General features: G+C 44.2%; 1 protein-coding gene across 1 annotated transcript; it reads left to right on the top strand.

The window, feature by feature from the left end:
- The first annotated feature begins 4,806 nt into the window (after nucleotides 1–4,806).
- TMEM198 (transmembrane protein 198) lies at nucleotides 4,807–21,459 on the top strand. The gene is made up of 5 exons (XM_007435698.3): nucleotides 4,807–4,934; nucleotides 11,970–12,223; nucleotides 13,394–13,969; nucleotides 18,707–18,894; nucleotides 19,911–21,459. Exons 2-5 carry the CDS (start codon nucleotides 12,061–12,063, stop codon nucleotides 20,055–20,057), a joined length of 1,074 nt encoding a protein of 357 aa, XP_007435760.2. The 5' UTR covers nucleotides 4,807–4,934; nucleotides 11,970–12,060; the 3' UTR covers nucleotides 20,058–21,459.
- The last annotated feature ends 66 nt before the right edge of the window (nucleotides 21,460–21,525 follow it).

Here is a 21,525-nt window from a genome sequence, read left to right as displayed (position 1 = left end):
CCTGAATAGTCCCGCCCTCCCCGCCAACCGTCATTCGCCCTGCCGCGCCCCCTTCCCTCCTCAGCCAATCCCTGACCGAAAGTGCGTGGTCGGCAGAGCCCGCCTTAAGTTTCTAAGCTCGATTGGGTTCAGGGTGGAAAGGGGTCGTAAAGGGGCGCAGGACCTAGGGGCGCACTTCGTCTGTGCAACTGAGATCCATTGCATTGGTGCCCAACCCCCGGCTCACTGTCAAGCTTGGACCTGGAGTGCAATGCCTTTTTAACCTGGATGGTACAAATCGTGAATCCAGGTGACATGGGTGGATTGGCACATGCAATGGACTTCTGTTATGAAGTGTTAAATTAAATCGTGCTATTTCCAACCGTTGGTAGTAAGCGAACGCTTTTGAAATGGCAGCGGGGGAAACAACAATAAGCTTCCTGCATGCAGGAACCTAGCAGATCAGGAAGATACTTGGATTAGAATTTCCCCCCCTGCGCTCATAGTTTTCTCATTAACGAGAGGGAAGGGGTTCCGGTATGGCTTCTTTGCAGGCTGAAGTGGGATTTCCAATCTGCCACTTCGGGTCTTTTCTCTCTCTCATTCTGTTGAAAGCATAGATTCGCCTTTATTGCCTAAGCCACAAACAGGGATGATGAAAACGTAAAGATTCCTCAGACCTGAGCTCAGCTTCTGGTGAATACGTACTGTACAAACTTCTTGGCAGCAGTATAGATGTGGTTTCTTCCCATTGTTATCTTCCGATATTTTTTTTTTCACTTCCCTGTCTAGTCTTTAAATTCGGGATTTCCTCCTGGTCAGGATTAACCAAATCCCAGCTTGATCAGCCAAAGGCAGCTTAATTGCTGCTAAAAAAAAAGAAGCTACAAATCATATTTCACTGTTTAAAAACAAAGAAGAGCAAGACACTTTCCAGGGAATGGAGATCATTCTAAGCATCAGATACTTTTTTCACTAGTTGGCTGAATTTAATTCTTTATTAACTTTCAGGTTAATTCACAATGAATACACTTCTAAAAGTGTAGACTATGGCAGGATTCACACATAAGCCATCTTGTGGTTCTGTTTTTGGTTTAAGGTGATGAGCAAACCCAACCATTATGTAGAAGTACCATTTCTGGGCTGCAGAAATCCAGGTAACCACTCGATAACAGCAAAGGATTAAGTATTCTCTTTTTATTTCTGACATCTAGTAATACTCTGGATTTCTGCAGCCCAGATTTGATAGCCTACCAGTATGGATTATTCAATAAGCAAATATTTTAAAAATTCGTTCTGTGTTCAGTATGGATGCAGTTTATTGTAGGTACCGGTAAAATAATTTTGGCAGGCCAATTAATATAGAATGAAGTTTTGAGTATCATTTTTTTTTTAAACAGGGCAAAACAGTGTTTGCTTTCTCCTATACCAATCTATGTTGCTTCATCAGGCCATATAATTTACTGAATCTGTTATCTTTCCTTTAAGGCCCAAAGGTCAAACATTCACTTTACCTGGATATTTTGTATGATTCTTAGAAGTAATTGGGTTCATATGACTAATCCATAGAAAGCATGCCCTGTTGTAGTCCCTTCAGACAGAAATGTGGCAACCAGCCTTTGCTTTTTCTTGCCACAGTGCCTTGCTTTCATAGTTCTTATTGTTTTTATTCCCATTTTCAAAGGCAGCATATACTAATGTATGTACACATAAACTCCATTCTTGTACACAAATATCATAAATACAGTAGTCTGTCCTCTACAGAGATCATTCAGTTTTGAACTTTATTGTATACCCAAATTGGAGTGGGGGTGGGGAATTACAGATCAGTCTCAATTTATGTAAAATGGGATGGGAATCAGGAAAGGACAAATCAATATGTTCCCTTTACATTTCTCTAAGTGTGGGCATATGCAGTCCATGAAGCTTTCACATCATTTCCCAGAAGAATGGCTGTTGTAGTGAACACAACAAAAACATTATTACAATCAATCTTTAATATTGACAACAAATCTTTAAAGTGCCATATTCTCTTGTTTTCTTTTCTGCACCCTGTTTGCAGTTATGCTCGAGACCTCAAGCCACTAGCTTTTCATAACACATTGTAAATTCATAAAAAATTATTTCCTTTATATGCACATTACATTTGTATGGGAGATTAATGCTTTGCCAAATACTTATGCTTATGTTTTGTTGAATCCTTGTCAATCATCCAAGATTACATTCCAGTCCATCCCAAAGGGCTGTTTGGAAATGAAAAGCATTTTCTAAACAAAAATTTTAGAACCTTACTTATTTGGGCAAGAGCACACAAAGACAGAGGCTGAAAACTTCAGAAAGTTTTCTTTACAACTTTTTCAAACACATTAATGTTTCACTGAACTATATGTATCAATATAAAACTTTATTTTTAAAAGGTTAGCATGTATTAAGTCATATTGTTACGAACCCTGCAAATCTGATAAAAGTTTGTAAGCAGATATTCCATTTACCTGTAGCTGGGAGTAATTTGATATTAAAGCATTCTAAAACTTCACACAATGTTTCTTATTTTGTAATACATTTGCTTTCTGTCACCTCATCTTCCTTTGATTCCAAAAGCCTTTCTTTCATATACTATACTCAGAGTTTACATATTTTCAGAAATGTGCTGGTTTGAGCCAAAAGTGAGTACAGTATGCTTTAGGTTCTAAGACAGGAATATAAGTACAGTATGTCAACTCCTTCTCCCCATTGTGACAAATAAATAATAGCCTAATAGATGGAACTTCTGGGATTAGGGATGTAATACCCAGAGCTGGACAATTTAAAACATTGTTTGGCGTGCTCAAAAATAGAGGCCACATACAATTTTGAGTGCCAGTATGGGGGTTATAGTATCTTTGTACAACCATTTACATTTTAGAGGAAGATTTTAAATGTACTCAAATTCTGCTAGAGTATAGCACTAAGACAAAGAAAGGCTTTCCAGTCCACGAGGCAGAATTAATCATCTGGTATAGCAGAGGAGAATCTAAATTGAGCTGCTGAATACCAAATGTGGGAGGGGAGAAGGCAGCAAGAACAGCAAAGGCCCATCATTCCTACACATCATCCTCTTCATGATGCTGAGAGCTCAGCAGATGGCAAGTGGGATTCAGACTTGAGCAGATTGGGTGACGTGTCTAAACTAGTGAAGCAGCTAACCTCTGGGGGGGTCAAGGATGCTTGCTTTGCTTTCAAACTCACATCCTTCCTGTAATCCAAATGCCACCAATTTGGTATTTTGCAGTTATGCTTTACTATTAGCCTATATGTAAAGGAGCAACTTCAAAGAACCAGTCAAATGGCCAAGCAATTGTTATGACTTTTAGCAATGGGAATAGGAGAGTTTCCTGCTTATGGTCAAGCCAGCCATGTCAGTGGATATATTCTCCTGTCCATTGCTCTTTTAGAATGAATTCCCCAGCTCAAAGACTAGCACATAGTAGAATTAATGTTATTTTTTCCCTTTCTTATCATAACCAACTAAACTGATTGAAATGCCTTGCAATTTCATGTGAAACTCTCCATTTCATAGCCTATAGTGGGTAAAAACAATAGATCCAGGCTAGTTTTAAACTGAACTAAGTATTTCTGCCACTGCTCTGCTGGAAAAAATTAAGATACCACACCAGGTTCTGTACCATTCCAAAGCTCAGGAATACATTGATTATATTTCTCTTCTTACAGTTTTGTGTCCAACTTTCTTTAGGATCCTTGATCTTAAAATTGCTGATCTATCCAAATGGCTAGTCTTCCGGCCTCATGTATAACATCATATATAAACCTGTGGAATACCTTCTGTAAATTTCACAGTGGTGACTATTCATCTTTCTTGGTGTTTTAGTGTCATAATATTTTATGGTTCTTTCATAGGCAATAGTACAGGTGAGAAGAACTGGATTGAAAGGGTGCTTTCTACTTTGGATAAAAGCAATTCATCCATAAAAGATTTCATATATGTTGATGAAGTATAATATACTATCCTGCAACCCCTGTGGGAATTAACCTTATAGAAGGATTAACCTAATTGTCAATAGCCTAAACACAGTCTGTACAATCACAGCAGAAATAGATAATGCCAGCAATTAGCCTGTGCGTGTTTGGAGTAAGGAGGGAATGGACCGTTTCTAATTCAGTCTGATGAATGGGATTGCAGACCAAGACTTAACCCAGAATAAGGTATGAGGCGCCACACGATGCTTTTGTTTCCATTTTTCCCAGGTGCAGCGCGCGCACTAGGACTTCACAGCAAATGCAACGGGTAGCAAAAGGGGCTGCACATCCAATGTGTTGCAAATACAGAGAAGGTTCAAGCGGCGGCCACTAATGCGGTTCAATTACGACGAGGCAGCCTCAAGGACCAGCCAACGCAATGCTCTGGAAACAGGCGGTGTACCGGGATATGCCTAAACAAAGAGATCTCCAACCGGAAATACTGGGACGCGAGAGCAGCCAGAGGGGAGCTGCCTTCTCTCCTATACAGAGAGGGGCGACAGGAGGGATCCTGTGTGGGAGCTCGAAGGGCGGGTGTGACATGTTCGCCCCCCCTCCCCCGCGACTCTGCCACGCGCTCCAGGCGAAAAGCGAAGCGGGGGCGGGGGGAGGATGAGACTTGGGGGTGGGCGACGAACTCAAATTGAGGAAGGAAGGCAAAGGGAAACGAGGAAAGCGGCCGGACTGCTGTGCAACGCGCGCGCCTGGCCTGAGCCAACCTTTCTTCGCCGGGTCTCGCGAGGGCGCGCGAGGAGGAGCAGACGGGAGGGGAAAGGAAAGCGGGGGGGGGGGAGAGGGAGGGAGAGAGAGAGAGAGAGCGAGAGAGAGAGAGCGAGAGAGAGAGAAAACTGCGCCGTGACGTCACGCGGAGCTGTCCCTCAGCACCGGGCCGAGCCAGGCGGGCTCTGGCGCTCCGGGTTCGAACCTGGGTCCTGCAGGTAGGGGAACTACTGAAGCGAGGGGGGTGGTTGCTGGGGCCTGCTGTCTTGCAGCAGCGACCCTTGGTGGAGCAGGGGAGGGAAACGGCCCCCGCCGTCCCTACCGAGGGTTGGGCGGAGAACGCTCCCCGTGATGGAGGAGCAAAGGAGAGGGATCGGTGGGAGGGAGAGAGGAAACACAAAGCGGCATCTGCGCTCCGGGATCACCGGGAGCGCTGGGTTAATGCAGGAGCGAAAAAGAGAGCCACTAGTGGCCATGCCTCTTTCCTTCCTGCGCCGGGACAGCCTCGGGCAATGGTAAGAAGTTTGGAGAGCCGAGGGGTGAAGTTCACTTGCATGCCCGTCATCGCGGTGTCGGGCCACGGGAAAGCCACCGACGGGACTAGGCAGGCCTAGCCCTGGAGGGGGAGAGAAGCGGGGGGGGGGGGGGGGGAGGGGTGCTATTCCATATTGTCCTGAACATCCATGCACACAACTGGCTCTTCTCGGGTCGTAGGCAAAGCTCACCGTAGTCCGGCGCAGAGGCTACCGCTCAGATCCCCCAAGCTCACCCCCATTGCAAGCCAAACCCTCAGGGAGCCCATGTGTGCTCCTATTCTCCCGGCCTGTATTGCTTAGACATAGCATCCTGCGGGGGGAGGGGGCGGGTAGTAAAAGCCCAGCCCACCCACTACCTCCTTCCTTCTCTTCATTAGCATCGCCCTGGGTAAATAAAGGCTAAGCTTTAAAAGAACAGCCACAAAGCCCATGGCTCTTGACTGGGGGGGCAGAAACAACACCGGCCCCTTCTGCAAAAAAACCCTTGCCCTTTTGGTGTATTCCAGCTTTTATAGGGTCCCCAAGCCCATGATTCCCGGTGGACCCCTCATCCCAAACAAAGGGAGTCTGCTGGGTTCCCCAGAAGTCTTTGCAGTTCAGTATCCTAGCAACCGTCCAGCTTCCCTTATGTGGTCTGCCAGCCCCAAACAAGGATGCGTCTTGATCTGACTTGCGCTAATGACAGCAGCACACTGATGAGCTGATGGAGCAGCCTGGGGTGTCAGTGGATGGACATAGCCAGGTATGGTGGAAAGCAGAGAGAAGGAAGGAAATACAGGCTGGGAAGAAATGGGGGACAAAGTGGGATGAGGCTGATATGCTCTGGATGGCAAGAAGGTAGGCTGGTATCATTAGCAAAACAGGATTGCTTAGGAAGACATGGCAAAGGGGGAGCCTTGTAAAGCTAACTGATCCCAGTCACCCTACTACCAAGTCAGAAAGTACTTGGCAATATTTGCGGTTTTTGTTATTTACTTTCCTTTTGAAAAGACAAACTTAAGTCAAGCTCAACTTCTCTTGATAAATGGAACATCATGACGCAATGATCTTGGCAACAGTATGGGAGTAGTTTGCCATTGCCTTCTTCTAGGAGATAGACAGACACACACACACACACACACACACTTCCCAGTGACTTAACTGTTTATAATTCTCACAACTAGCACCATGTGTGTATTTATATATATCTGCAGTTATGATAAAACTTTGTATGTCTTATACAGTTGACTCTGATCTACAGAAGGTTGTGTCATAATAGAAGTGTTACTTTTTAAGGTGCCACCAGGCTCTCTGTTGTTTCAATGAAATGCTATTTTCCACAGAAGGAAGTGAACACTTATACTGATGTGACTGTTGTTTTAATCCAAGTAGTTCATTTGGATGCATAGTCGTTAGCACAGGGGTTGGCATGAGTATGGCTTCTAAATGTTCAAGTAGACTGGTTCAGTATACTTAAAAACTGTAAACATTCTTTCTGAAAATACCTGGAAGCCTAGTTTTATGTTTGGGATGGAAAGGGGTATATGATTTGCTATGAAATGGGATGTAGTCAGTCTACCAGGATGCATTTGAAGCTGGATGCTGTGTGAAACAGGGCAGTAGAAGGGGTCCTGCTGCTTGGAAAACTTTAGGATGAGGTTTGCATGGAACAGAGCAACGTGGATTCAATTCTGAAGGCTCTTGTATTCCAGAGTAATCAATCTATGCTTTGATAAAGTTACTTCTATCTGTGAAGCTGCCCCCCAGCCACTAGGCTCATTAGCTATAAGATAATGAGAAATTAGCCACAGAGAACTGCTTAATGAGGTAATCCTGAACTAATCATTCTGGAGACCAAAAAAAAAAAAAAAGCCTCTAAGTGACAAGGACATGGGTAGGCTGTGGCCATAGTCTCTGCCTTGTGTGTGCATGTGTGTTTATATGGAAATGCTATTATAAGTACTTATAGCATGCTTATCTTTCACGCAAGGAGGAATTGAGTCTAATGCCAGGTACAAAATTAATGCTAAAAACATTCAAGCCTGTGCCTTCCTTCTCAAACAAAACATACATCCTTTGCTGCTTCTCTAGAAACACTGCACACTGTTTTGTTATAGCACAAAGCAAAGCTCTGGGGTCTCCTTGCTTGCAGAGCATCTGGCACATAGGCCCCTGTGCTGCAGCTGCTCCTCATAGTACTACCACCCTGGGTTGCTCCCAGGTTAATAGGATTATTTCAGGAGGAGCTTTTCACCAAGCTGCCAGAATAATACCAGGGGGAAGAAGAAGATTCCCTTCCTCATATACAGATCCTAAGAGCTTTGAGGAAACATTTGCAGAGCATCACAAGGTATGCTCTGGCACTGTTTCCTAAGACACAAATAGCTTGGGGCCATGCCTTTGTGCCTTGCAGAGACGACTTCCATCAGGACTAGCTTGCGCAAGTGACACTTTCACAGCATCAATTTCTTGTCCAACTCCTCCCATATTCCACATGCTCTCACAACCTCTTATAATATCTTTAGTCAGGTCAATCTTTCTCCCATCTCTAAAACCTGATTCAAAGAACCTGAGCTGCATTATGGCAAGCCTTGCATGTAATTTAGGATTGCAACACTGGATGCAGTGCCTCTGTAAAAAGACTGGTTTGCAGAGCTACCCAAATCTTGCTCAGACAGATTCCCAGAAATTGGTATGGAGACAGTCTCCCCTTCTCCTCCTTCCCTTCTGGAGTCATCTATTTTGGACGGAAAGGTCAGCTTCACTGCTCTGTTTGTAACTGCAAAGTTTCCTGGGATGAATATTGTTTATGAAGGAGCCTGTGGGAAAGTGGGAACTTGAACCCTCAATCACTGCAGAGGAGGATTAGTTGGGACTCAATCAATTCCGGGAAAGGAGCCGAGCTGGCTGGCCTGGAACACACAACACAACACAGCCAGTCAGTCAGGCATGCATCCCCCCTCCAGATGCCTCTGGAGAGGACTAAAATATGTTAAAAACTAACAAGTGTTAAGGTGTGAATTGCCTTGTTCCCAGTGAAGAAGGATGGGGACGTGGGCTGTTGTCAGCCAGGAGCAGAATCTTGTTCGCTTAATGTACACATGTGAGATGGTATGGATCAAGAGTTCTTGTACAGCAAGTGTCAATGGTTATACTAGAAACTAGGGCTACCACAACTGGGTTTCAAAAATCCAGGCAACCACTAGATGGGAGCAAAGTAAAACTGTATGTCTTTGCTGCCATCTAACCCTTGACCGCAGTTTTGCAGCCCAGATATTATAGCTAGTATTGGGCCTACCAGCTTGCTGTGAGCTACATTATTCTTCTTCCCTTGGCAACAGTACCCTGTAGAAAAAGGGAACATAGCTACCAGGGTGCAAGAAGAATTAGAAAAGCTGTGCTGCGGGGGAAAAAAAGCCCAAACTGGTGGTTGATTAGAAAGTATACTCAATTGAGTCAAAGACTCAATTCCCCACATTTAGGTTTAGACCAATGTTGGCAGATAATTGGAGGGATGATTCCAAATGTTGATGTTATGGAACAAGAGCGTGATTATTTGTGTCAGTGGACTGTTGTGGCTTTCACTTATATCAACAAGGGACAGTGATTTGTTTTTATTGGACCTGTATCTTGTTAATGTAAAAAGGAAGATAAATTCCACCAAATTTGAATGATGAAACCAAGATTATAAAATTTTGTGTAACCTAACAACCTACATATTTTATTAGGGCTTCCTCTGTGGAATTTTTATGGTAGCAAATGTATTTATTCAATATTCTGTGTTTTGTGCATGCATATTTGGAATTAGGCCCTGCTGGATTCAGTGTGTTTTGTATATAAACATTCATAAGAACAGGACACAAGCCCCTTCTTGAGTTAAGAGGTTCAGCATGAGATCCTGGCATAAATTCTCTATGTGTACTAGATCTTCTGATTCTACAATTCTCAAGCCAATTTTCAGAGGTAGTGTATTTAGGAATAAGAAATGTTAAGGTTGAACTACAGGCCTGAGCTATTGGTTTGGTGTCCTGCTTGTGGGCTCGCATTTAGTGGCATTTAATTGGCCACTGTAAGAACAGGTTGCTGGATTCAGTAGACTGTTGATCTAATCCAGATGACCTTTTTCTGTCCTTCCATTTTTTATTCACTCCTCACATATATTTTCACAGTATAGCTTCCAGAAATTTATGGAAGTTTTTCACTGTATATCTATTACAATTTTCAGATTTCTTTTAAAATTACCTAGGGAAGGTAAAAGTTGTACCTCAAGGGGAGGATATTCCATCAAGTAGGGGTCACAGTTGAAAAGGCCCTGGCCTTAGTTATTTCTAGCCAGACTTCCTTTCCAGGCTGTGCCCATAACAAATCTTAGTGGAAAAATAGAGTTTTCAGTTGATAAAATATCAGGGAAGTCATTCCTTGAATTGAGCAGAATTAAGAATAAAGCAGAATTATCCTTGAATTAAGCAGATCTGACATGACCTTCACCCAGGATTCCTAGATCACCTGGTCTGGACCCATCATTCATTATCCTTAATTATATGATAGGTAGCTGACTATTGGGCAGTTTCCCATTATTACCTTTAGATGCAAATCAAATATGAGATTCGAAGAGATTTCTTCTTTCCAGTAGCTTTGATGTTCCCTTCCCTATAAACATTTGCTGCCACCCAGGACTCTGGGGATTGTGGGGCATGATTCACTGGGCTGCTGATCATGAGGGCATGTAACTTAGACAGCAATTATATGTAGCAGGGATGGCACTGCATAGCCCACCAGATGCTACTGAACTTCCCACGCTAGCCAGCTCCCACGCTAGCCAGCATATGAAGATAATGGGAGTTTCAATCTCCCAAAATCTGGAGAGGGACACATTATCCACCCTGAAAGCTATGGAGAATGAGGATAACTTTCACCCAGCTGTGCCCAACCTGGTGCTCTCCAGGTACTTTGGGCTATATCTCCCAGAATTCCCAGCCATGCATCCAGCAGATACTCTATTAGAGAAGGCTGATTTCATAATTTGGTGAGCTGTTATCTGCAAATTCTTGCCAGGTGATGAGGAGCTTTTGAAACAAAGCAAAGCAAAAACAAAAAAGCACAACCCTGAAAAACGCAGTCAGTTGGTCATTGCTCAACAACCAATCAGAAAATGCCTTGCTTCCCTTAGCAACAAAGAGCACACCAATCAGAAGAAGGTATGCTTTTAGTCCTAGTATTCATTGGCTAAGGGGAGGGGGAGGGGGAGGGAGAGAACGAAAAGCAGAGTGTGGGGAGAAAGATCAGAAGGAGCTTCAGCTTCCCTAGGCTACTGACCTCTTCCTGTGTGTTTGTGTGGGGGCCGTACCACCTTCCATGCTCCTGCCCCCCACACTAACAATTGATGGCATTGCTGCAGAAGGATTCCTGTGTGCCCATTTGGGTGGGTGGGCAGATGTAGAAGGAGGCATTCACTCATGCCTGTCTGGAAGTGGGTTGCACAAGCAATCATCCAGTCTGAGATGAATCATTGATTCAGGATGTTGCCCTTTCAGTTGCCAAACGCTAGAGCAGGGAGGGCTTGTGTGCTTCTTCAGCTTGTATTTTGGTTGATTAGCAAATTCCTTCTGAGCAGGAAATAGTTAACAAAGCCAGGCTTTGTTGCTTGCCTTGCAGCCCATAATCCATCAGACGTGAGAAAGCAGGGCAGGAAATGTGCTGTTGTATGTTCTGGTTTTAAACTGGAGCCACATGGTATCTGTCTTTAAAGTATTGTTCTTGTTCTTTGTGTGGTTAAACAGTAAGCACAATAAACACAAGAGGAGACTGCCCAAGATACTCTGATTGTTCTTAGGTTTAGATTCAGGCAGCCCACAGGCACCAAGATAGGGTTAATGCAAGTAGGCCTTTGACAGATGCTTTTTTTGAACTGCTACACCCCCTTTGATGACTCACTCCCTTACCCCTCCAGTTCATTATGCTAGAGACTGGGGGTTGGAGGTGGGGGGGGGGAATGTTGTTAAAAGTATCATCTGTTCTTGGCTTAGTTGCTATGGAGACCATACGGTGGCGATTCTCTTTATAGCCACTTTTTTTTTTTCCATTTTGGAAACTTGTCCCATTCCTGTTTAGCGCTCTCTTCTTCCAGAATTGCTCTGAGCCCATTCTGTCATGGAATATGATATAAAACTGTTTCCAGCAGGCTTTGCAAGGTTCTCATAAGGGAGTTTCTAAATAGCCTCAAGAATAGAAATAGCTAGGAGTTAGGTATCTGGCCTGTTTTGCCTCTTTAATGCCTTGCCGACATTGTAGATAGCTGTTTCTGCTTGACTGTAACATTTGCTGGATTTGGCTCAAGTTCAAGGAGTTCCTAACTCTGATGTCATATGTTTAATTCTGATTCTTAGTTGTTTCTTGCAGCCATCCCAAAAGAAGAGAGTTGTTCTAGCTCAGTGCCAGAGCACACATGCATTGCATAAAGAAGGTCCCAGCTTCTAGCAGGACTGGGAAAAACTCCTGCCCAAAGAGAGAATCAGGAGTTAGGTGAGAGTGATGATCTGATGATTGAAGGGGAGCTCCTTAAGTTCCTATGGAATTCTCAGTAGTAGAGCCCTGCCGTGTTCATAGGGACCTGCTGGTTCTTCCTTCAGAGATGTTGTAGCCCGTGAAATTCATATGGTAGGTTGTATTATCGATTGTACCACACTGGACTTCCAAGAAGCTGGGGTTCACCATTCCTTTCTTATCCTTTCTCAACAGATGGAAGCTAAGTCATGAGGCAGCATCTTCTTCTGCAAGTGACTGGGAGGGAGTGGGGAGCTTGACATTGCCACAGAAGCCCTGAAGAGCCATGACGTCAACTGTACAGACTCTGCGTTTCCCACTGCTTCCACATGAACCAGACCAAGACTGGACACATAGCTGCGATCAGGAGATTGAGAGGCACTATCAAGTAGTGCCCTCAGTTGTATGTGCCATGTGCTGCCTCTTTGGGATCATCTATTGCTTCTTTGGTGAGTGTGTTGTGGGGGGAATGGCTTGTAGATTACTCCGGGTCTACAGAGGACAAGTGAAAGTACAGCATGTGGACTCAAGGAGAATGTATTATCTCAGTGCCTTATAAGGTCATTGGAATGGGCCATCCCACTTACAGCCAGCCACAAGTCTCATTAGCTGTGTAGCATGACAAACTAAACTGATCATGAGGGAAGGAGCAAATGTGTTGTGTCAACTCTCTAATCCACACTTAACTAACCCAAGTCTCTTTTTCATTGAAACTTTTCATGTGCATACTCTGTGGCTGCAAGGGATGGAGGGGTAGGAAAGTCCCCACACACCTGTTCATAAAACACAGGAAGTGAGGAAGAAAAGGATGGCCTCCTTTGATACAGCTGGTAGAACTTAACCCCCACCCTCAAAAAAAGACTGTTGGCATGACACATTCAGCCATTTTGAGTTGTGGGCTACTTGCACACCAAAATGAGTGGCTGTGTTCCCAGGTGTGGGAGTCGGAGCCAGTGAAGTAGTTGTATTGACAATTGCTGCTATTTTTATCTTGGCTGCTGATTGTTCATTTATTTAGTGTCTCTTTTGTGCTTTTGCTAGTTTTAATTGTTAGCCACCCAGTGTCACGTGTTTGAGATGCATGGCCATGTAAATGGAATAAAATGAAATATAAAATAAAATAAAATAAAATAGTCTGTTGACTGAAGATGGTGAAGGCATCTGGATCAGCCATGTTGCATGAACACAGCCAATGTATATTTAGCATCAATGTAATGGAACTCAGGTTTCTGAACTGCTCTGGCCAATATCCTCCTGTGGTTACATTCCTAAACATAGCAAGCTCCTGTGCTAAATGTAATAAAGCCCTAGGAGGAAACATTCAGAGTGACAGTTCTTTGCTTCCAGTTACACATTACAGAGGATCTGAAATGTTAAAGTAAAGGATATAAAGTCCTGGTTTTAAAACTCCCCAGTTATCCCCTAGTAATATATTAAAAAAAGGTTGTGTGTGAGAGAAGAGAGAGAGTGTGCACACACTCTCCCTCTCTCTCACATACACACACACACACACACACACAGGTCATCCAATGGAATGGGAATTGTCCTGCTTCGCTAGAGCAAACACTTGAGTAGCCTATCCTGTCCCCCTCATCACTCTCCTTTCCTTCTTTCCTCAGGATACCGTTGCTTCAAAGCAGTGATGTTCCTGACTGGCCTGATGTTTGGTTCAGTAATCATCTTCATGTTGTGCTACAAAGAGCGGGTGCTGGACACTCAGCTGAGCGTGGAGGCCTCTGTGGGCATTGGGCTGGGCATTGGCGTGCTCTGTGGGCTGGTCACCATGTTGGTACGCAGCGTCGGGCTCTTCATGGTTGGGCTGCTGCTGGGGCTGCTGCTGGCTGTGGCTGCGCTGATAGTGATGGAGCAGTTCTACCACCCGCCTACTGTCTGGATCCCCATTGGCTTATTGCTGGGGGTGGGCATGCTGTGTGCTGTCCTGACCCTGCAATGGCAGCGCCTCTTCACCACATTGTCGACTGCTGTCTTTGGTAGTGCTGTCATGACTGCCACTGCTGACTACTTTGTTGAGCTCTTTCTGCTGCTGCAGTATGTTTATGAGCGTGTCAAGGTGGCACCTGCCCGGCCCATCTGCTGGTACAGCTGGGTCATCCTGGGTACTTGGCCTGTCCTGGCATTTTTGGGCGTCTTGGTACAGTGGAAAGTCACAGCTGAAGGATACTCACACACTGAAGGTGAGTATGGTACCATGGGGTGGATGGCAAAAAGGCCGAAAGCAAGTAAATTAATATTCAGATTGAATGAGTTTCATGGATGATTTGCTTCCTATTGACTGGTCTTGCAGATCATACTTGGTTAACCATGGTTTATTGAAGCAACAACAATTTATTGAGTTCTCCTCATACACTAAGACCTAAATTTGGAATGGATCACTTTCCCAGTTTCAGGGGCCACATCCTGCTCTGCCAACCACTTGTAGGACCACAGGTGGCATCACAAGAAGGAGTAGAATGGAAGCAAGTAACCCTACTTGAATTCTGAAGGCATGATTCAGGGAGGCCAGTTTCTTTGAGTTCTAAAGTGTGGAAATTACAGCAGCTAATTTAGGTAATAAATCTCAGGTCATTCTGGCATCACACAAATGCTTCCGTGCAATGGGTCAAAGCTTTCTGACATGTGGGGTTCTGCCCACCATCAGATTCCTGTATATCATAAACAGTAGACTGGATTTATTACTGCAGTTGGTGGTAGGGTCTAGGCTTCCTGATAATAGTGGCCAGCACTGCTTTTATTAACAAGGCTATCCTTTGCTCAGGACAAAAAAGAATTGTTTATCAACCTTTCTGCCAAAAGCAAGGAAGAGGTAGCACTGATAGTGCCTAAGCAATGCTTTTTGAGGGTGTGGCCCATTGTGTTTCAGACCCAAAGGCCCTGTTCCAAGGTTGCAAAAGAATAGAACAAGAAGTAGAGGATTCTCTTGTATCCTTCCTTAGAGGGCCACCTCTCCATTTGTGCTCCCTGTGACTCTTCTCATATACAGCAAGTTTTTCTACCAAGCTTTGCAGCTGTGCTCTTCATCACAGTGTAATGAAAGTTGCTGTGAAATTACACAGCAACTTTTCCTTATTCTGGTTTCTGTCTTTTACAGATTTGTCCTTTTCCACATTGCTTTCTGGAGCAATGAATCATTTCAACTTCCTGAGTGTGGAAAGCTTTCCCCTTGGTCAGGTGTGAGCAGAGTTTGAATGGTTAGGAGGACACAACTCGATTTCCTGAGCTTCTGGAGGGCCACGGGGGGATATCTGATGATGAGGTGACAGGGGTACCTATGAGAGGCCATCAAAAAAGTCAAAATAGCACTGTGACTGTGTGATCAGAGCCTCACCCTTTTTACATGCATTTTTACATGCGTTGCAGGTATTCAGTCATTCTGTTGCAGCCACCATCTTGACTTTTCCGTCCCCCTTCCATGCTGAGATCACCAGAAGGGGTGTAAGTGACTCTTTTCAGTCCGATAAAGGGTGGGAATAGTAGTGGGAGGCCTCAGGGAAGCAAACTGCTCCCATCCCCATCCTAAAGCCTTCCCAACTCTAAATAGATGCCCACCAGATCACCGTTTTGGAAATGATTTGGGGCCATCTTTCAGGGATGGGGAGGCAGAAAGATGGGGTGAGCTTGCTTTGCTTTTCAGAGGTCTTCTGTCCCGTTCCCACCCGTAACCCTGCAAATACCAACAATATCCAAAACTGCAGATGCCAGCAGTGTCCAAAATTAAGCCTCTAACTCCAATTTCCAGCTTTACTTTTACAACAACAACAAATCATGTCATACTGCTATCAAATATTGATAGCATGACTTAAGGCTACTAGTGAATTGCAAATGGGGGGCGGGGGGATGAATGCCTCGTGATTCACAGGCTGCCCACACCTGTTGGCCCATAAAAATATAATAAGAGTTTGTTGCATTGCTTTACTATCAACACTTGAACTATTCTTTCTTTAAAAATAAAAGCAATCCTGGCCAGCAGTCATATTATGGAGGTTGTAATCCAGATCATCTAGAGCACACCAAATTGTCTGCTGTAGATAAAATGAAATTAACCAATGAATGATTTTATATATTGCAAAATCAGAATTAAATTAAACCTGCCCAAATGAAAAAAAATATTTTGAGAAGGTGTGAGAACTTATAATTCTATAAGCAGAAGGGAAAATAAAATACTATTTTGTTACATGAACTATGCCAGAAACTAGATGGGGGAATGTGATCCTGCTAGTTCTCTTGGACCTCTTAGCTTTTGATACTATAAATTATGGTATTCTTCCAGACCATCTGGAACAGTTGGGGACTGTTTTGCAGTTCCAATTTTTTCTGTGGGGATGTACCCGGAAGATGGTGCTGAGGGACTTCCGTTTGGCATTTAGGTTACAGTATTGACCTATGGTATTCCTCAAGGTAGACTCTAAGACTGAGGTGAAGCTTGTTCTTGATAGTATTGCATTTCTCCAGAAAGAACAGGTTTACAGTTAGGTGGCTCCTTGTCCCTCATCTGCCCCTGGATATGACTGTGGTGAAGGTGTGTTTGCATATTTATGACTAGTGCACCAACTATGGCCCTTCCTGAGTTAGTCAGACTTAATTATCCATAGCTTGGTTACAGCCCAATTATTTTGAGGAATTATTTTAATTTTGGTTTTGATTTTAATGCCATTGATTGTATTATGTTTTACACTGTTAAGTTTTATTGTTGCCAGCTACCTTGAGTGTTGGAATAAACAGAAAGGCAGAGATATAAATTCAATATAAATAATCAAAATAAGATTGGAATGATGGCATGTTCCCTGCGATGGTAACACATCTGTACCAATATAGTTTGAAAAATAAATTCATGACCATTAGATTTACGTAAAGTCTAACTTTAAGAGCATATTGCCATGAATTTGGGCTATGCAACGCGTTTTATGTGGGGCTACCATTGAAAAGTGTCCATAAATTGCAATATATGGTAAATACAACAGCAAGGCTGCTGACTAGTGCAAGGTACAAGGGTCGTATATGCTTGTACTGAAAGATCTGCGCTTCACTTTATGTGGGGCTATCAGTTACTGATGGGTACAAGTTAAAATGTTGGTGTAGGCTTAGGGCTTGAATATCTGTGAGACTGCCTCTCCCAGTATGAACTTGCCCAGTTCCTTAGATCTCCTGAGGCTCTCCTGAAGATGCTCCTACGGCCTGGAGCTGTACTATCAAGTGTCCAGAAAAGGGCCTTTTCTTGTGTGGCTCCTGGGCTAAAGAATGTGTTCCCCAAAAAGCTGTATTTCACTCCCACTCTCTCAGTATTTAGGGAGACAGTAAAAACACATCTTTCACCAAGTTTTTAATTATTAATTATTTTGAGGAATTATTTTAATTTTGGTTTTGATTTTAATGCCATTGATTGTATTATGTTTTACACTGTTAAGTTTTATTGTTGCCAGCTACCTCGAGTGTTGGAATAAACAGAAAGGCAGAGATGTAAATTCAGTATAAATAATCAAAATAAGATTGGAATGATGGCATGTTCCCTGCGATGGTAACACATCTGTACCAATATAGTTTGAAAAATAAATTCATGACCATTAGATTTACGTAAAGTCTAACTTTAAGAGCATATTGCCATGAATTTCAACTGAATGCTCTCAGTGTCGGTTGCCTTGGGTTGTTATTGTTAGAAGAAAGTCACACTGATTTCATCCTGAAAGGCAACATGTGTGCTTTCTATTAGCATCAGATGGAACAAATGCCATTTCTACATTCCATTTCTCTGAAATATGCATGAGTCCTCCTCACATAAGTACCCAACAATTAATTTGGAACAAACTTTAATATATGAGTAAAGCTTAGCTGATTAATTATAGTAATTAATCAATTACTATTTTAAAACCTTTATTCAGACTTTATTCAGGCCATATATTTGCCTTTGAGAACTAAACTACATTATTACATGCAAGTAGCTATAATTGCAACTTGTCATCCTTTTTTTTAAACCCACTTTAGGAGAATGCAGCTGATTGTGGTGACAGCAGAGTATGCCCAACTCTTTTTCTATCCATTTCCTCATTGCAAATCCCTAACACCTTTTCTCCCTGAACTTTAAATGCGCACAAACAGTGCTTATTTATTTAAGGTTCCCCATATGTTCCCAGCAGAGCTTAAGACTGGGTAGAGATTATGGTGTGAACGTAGAAGACCTGCCCACGGTGAGCCTCTGCTAGTGGGGCTGTCTCCTGATTTAGTGACTGATCCTGGGGAAGGGAGCCACCAAGCCAAGTGCCTGGTCCCCAACCTATGGGAGCAAAAATGCTCCTTCTGCGGTCGTGCCAACTAATACAGTGGTACCTCAGTTCACGAACTTAATTCGTTCCACAATTCTGGTCGCCAACCTAATTGGTCGCCAACCGAATCAAATTTCCCCATAAGGTTCAATGTAAATAAGGTTAATCTGTTCTGAACCATATGTGTTTTTTTTTAACCACAAAAATATGAAACAAAGTACAGTGCAGTATGAAGAGAGAGAACACTAACTTTGCTTGAGGCGACACTAAAAACCTTCACAGCAAGTGTCTGTCTGCGACCGCGATCTCGCCTAGAGGAAGCCACGACCACGTGTCAGAGCAGGGAAGATGGCCGCAGGTCGTGTTCGTCACCCGATGCGGAGTTCGCGAACGGAAGCAAAATTTTGTAAACACTGCTCTTCGCGAACCGAATTGTTCGTGAACAGAAGCATTCGTGAACCGAGGTATTACCGTAACTCAGGACCTGTGTCAGCCATGAACTTACCAAATTTTTGGTAGGTGGCAAGTGGATATCAACTCTGCCTTTTCATTTTTTTTAAATCCGCACTAAAGAAGTTTGGAAATGGCTGCGCTCCCTCACTGCTGCCAGCCTTTTGTCCCATAGGGTTCTCACGCCACACGCTTCTTCCCTCACAGTGATTATCAGTCGGCAGCAGCGCCGTGTGCAGCTGATGCGGATCAAGCAGCGGGAAGAGCGCAAAGAGAAGAAGAAGAGGCGGCCACACTCTCACCCCCACCTGCAACACAAGGCCCACCCACCCGAGCCGGCCTACCGCCGCAAGCCTAATCCTGTGCGTCGATTTGATGGGGATGTGCTCTCCCCGGTGAGTAAACGCCAGGGCCTTCCTACACAGGGGCAGAGTGGTAGGAACCTCAGCTGAAATTGCCATTAATGGGGTAGAAGAAGCTGCTGGAGGAAATAAGCTGGCTCCTGTTCTTTTCCTCCCAGGCCCCCTGTTTGTTTCCACCATTCTGCTCACTATCCATGAAGCACTTCCACGGTGTATTCCTAGCACTTCACTTTTTCAGTAGCCTTTTCTTGCAGCATGGATGTGTTTCTGCATCGGCTGCTTTCCATGCCCCCCACCCAGTAATTTGGGTGGAATTTCTTTTGAGATGCAAGGAGGAAAACAGAAATGGAGAGAGCCCAGCCCCATTGGCTGGCTATGAATTGATGCCTTCACATTAATCAAGGTGTTGCATATATCAGGAGAAGATGCTCAGAGAAAATGTATTCCAATTCTGTTCTTGGCGGTTGCATTTGGAAGGCAGGAGTGGAGGAGCATCTTTCTAACTCTTCAAAATTTATTTTTAACCAGAGGAATGTCTGCCTTTTACCAACAGTGTTGCCATAAGGCTCTTGTGGAACCCACCTAATTAAAGTACATGCAGTGAGGTTTCCACCCAAAAATGATAAACATAGTTAACTATGCCAGCCAATGTCTATTTACACTTTTGTAATCTGTGCTATTTAGTTCCCTAACTACAAACAGCCTGGGCCAAACTTTTCTTCTGACAAGCCACCCCCCTGCTACTGGGGTGCCTAAATGCAGTAAATTGCAACCTGTTTAAAGTGGCAAAATGAGTGAAAACTCTAGCAGCTATAGAAAGTGATAGCTGTACTGCAATCATTTGTGACAGCTCAGAGATTATTCCTTCTCCCAAGCAGATCAGGAGGTGAAGCCTGGACTTACCCAAAACACTTTGGAGCAAGACAGCAAAGTCAGTTCTTCCATACAGTAAAATTTCAGCAAGAAATGGGGTGGAGATTTTTTTTTATTTTTGGTAATTTTTAATCATTTTAAAAACATTAAAAAAAATTTTTTTTTTCTTTTCCTAGAGCTACATACAGAGCTTCCGGGAACGGCAGACGGGTTCCTCTCTCAATAGCCTCCTGGCCAATGCTCATGCTGCCATTGACATAGACTATGACTGTGGCTCCACTGTGCCCCTGACAACCGGCTCAGGCCCTGCCATGCGAGTATAAACCAGCACCTCCCCCCAGAACACAGGTGCTGTCCCCTGTGGTCACCTGGGTCAAGCCATGTGGCTATAGCTAGCATCTGGGTTACCACCAGGACTTGAGGATATTCTTCATTGGTATTTGTGGCCTACGTGCAGATGTAGTTCAGCACCTCTCAAACTGTGAAGTCTAAGTGGAATTCTTCCTAGTGCTTCACTGGCTCTGTCTAAGCCATCATGCAACAAGGGGCAAGGAAGGAGTTTGAGCAGGTGCTTGAGGCAAAGGGCTGAAGAGGGATCTGGCTGCAACCCACCCCGGTCAGGAATGTGAAATGCAGAACTTGGGGGGAGGCCACTAAAGAGAGAACTACTCATCTGGAACAACCCCCACAACAAGCAATGGCAACCTTTCCTACCCATCACTTCTGGAGCGGGCTTCAAAAGGGAGGACTGTTGGGTGGTTGTGTGCTCTCTTGCCACAACTTCCTTGTCCTGCAGTCTGTCTTTGCATGCACTGACCCTAAGGACTGTTTCAGGGCGCAAGTGCCATCGTGTACTGGTAGTGGAAAGTTTTGACTCAGTTCACTCCAGTCTGGTGGGAACTAGCCAGCTCAGGGAAATGGGGCCCTCTGGCCCTGGGCCCCTTGCCCATACCAGTGCCTGGCATTCTGTTTAAATGGGTGACTCAAGGAAGAAGGGGAGGAGGGTGGGGGCTGGCAACCTGGGCTGGGCTTCGTCATTGTTGAAGTATGCAAGCGTGAGTGTGAGTCGGTGTGCATGTGGTGGCACTGGAGCAGATACAGACATGTGACTGGTATCCAGGCAATGAACCTTTTGGATGCCCCTCCCCCCTCCACTTCTGATGCTGGAAAGAGGGTGAGGTAGTAATGGAGCTGAGGAGGGGGAACCCATGTACATAGTCTTGTGACAGTTATTTGTATTAATTTATTATTGACCAAGAGCTGGGCCTGGAGAGTTTTGTCAGATCCGGAAGATGGAGAGAGAAAAGGGAATAGGATCTTAGGCCCAAACCATGTTTTCCTATCTAATCTCACGAAGCTGGGGGAGGACAGCGATGGAGGTGTTTCCCCTGCGCTGGAGTTGGACAAACTTTAGCAGCTCCGACATTTGGGTTTTGACTTCCACTGTTGTCTCTGGGGCTGGGGCTTGCTCAGTATCTCCAACTTTAAGGAGACTGGAAGGGGGGGAGGATTCATCAGCCATTTATTTCAGGGGAGGCAGATAAGGATCCAGCAAGGCTTCTCTCCATTGAGAAACTGCATGTGTCTGTCACCAATCATCACTGTTGTCACCCCAGAAACTTTGCACTCTTGTTTGTTTTGTCTCTCTCTTTTTGTATATGTGCCAAACGCTGCCGGGCTGTGGCTGCGCAAGTAAAAAAAAAAGCCTTTTAGGAGCAGTGCTTCCATCAATGAATGTGCTACAAGCATCACACTAGAACCAAACCACTGTTTCTTGCATGCGCATTAAGA

This window comes from Python bivittatus, unplaced genomic scaffold, assembly GCF_059951505.1.
Source record: "Python bivittatus isolate LINGU-HERP-01145 unplaced genomic scaffold, Pbiv_v1 ctg000480_np1212, whole genome shotgun sequence".
Lineage (NCBI taxonomy): Eukaryota > Metazoa > Chordata > Lepidosauria > Squamata > Pythonidae > Python > Python bivittatus.
The sequence above is the reverse complement of the archived record's forward strand: the minus strand, read 5'-3'. Positions and strand labels throughout refer to the sequence as shown.

What these genes read in the sequence shown, in the direction of transcription:
- TMEM198 (XM_007435698.3), top strand. Translation starts at nt 12,061, where the DNA reads ATGACGTCAACTGTACAGACTCTGCGTTTCCCACTGCTTCCACATGAA. An exon ending in GATCATCTATTGCTTCTTTG is followed by an intron (nt 12,224 to 13,393) that starts GTGAGTGTGTTG and finishes TTCTTTCCTCAG; the next exon opens with GATACCGTTGCTTCAAAGCA. An exon ending in AGGATACTCACACACTGAAG is followed by an intron (nt 13,970 to 18,706) that starts GTGAGTATGGTA and finishes CTTCCCTCACAG; the next exon opens with TGATTATCAGTCGGCAGCAG.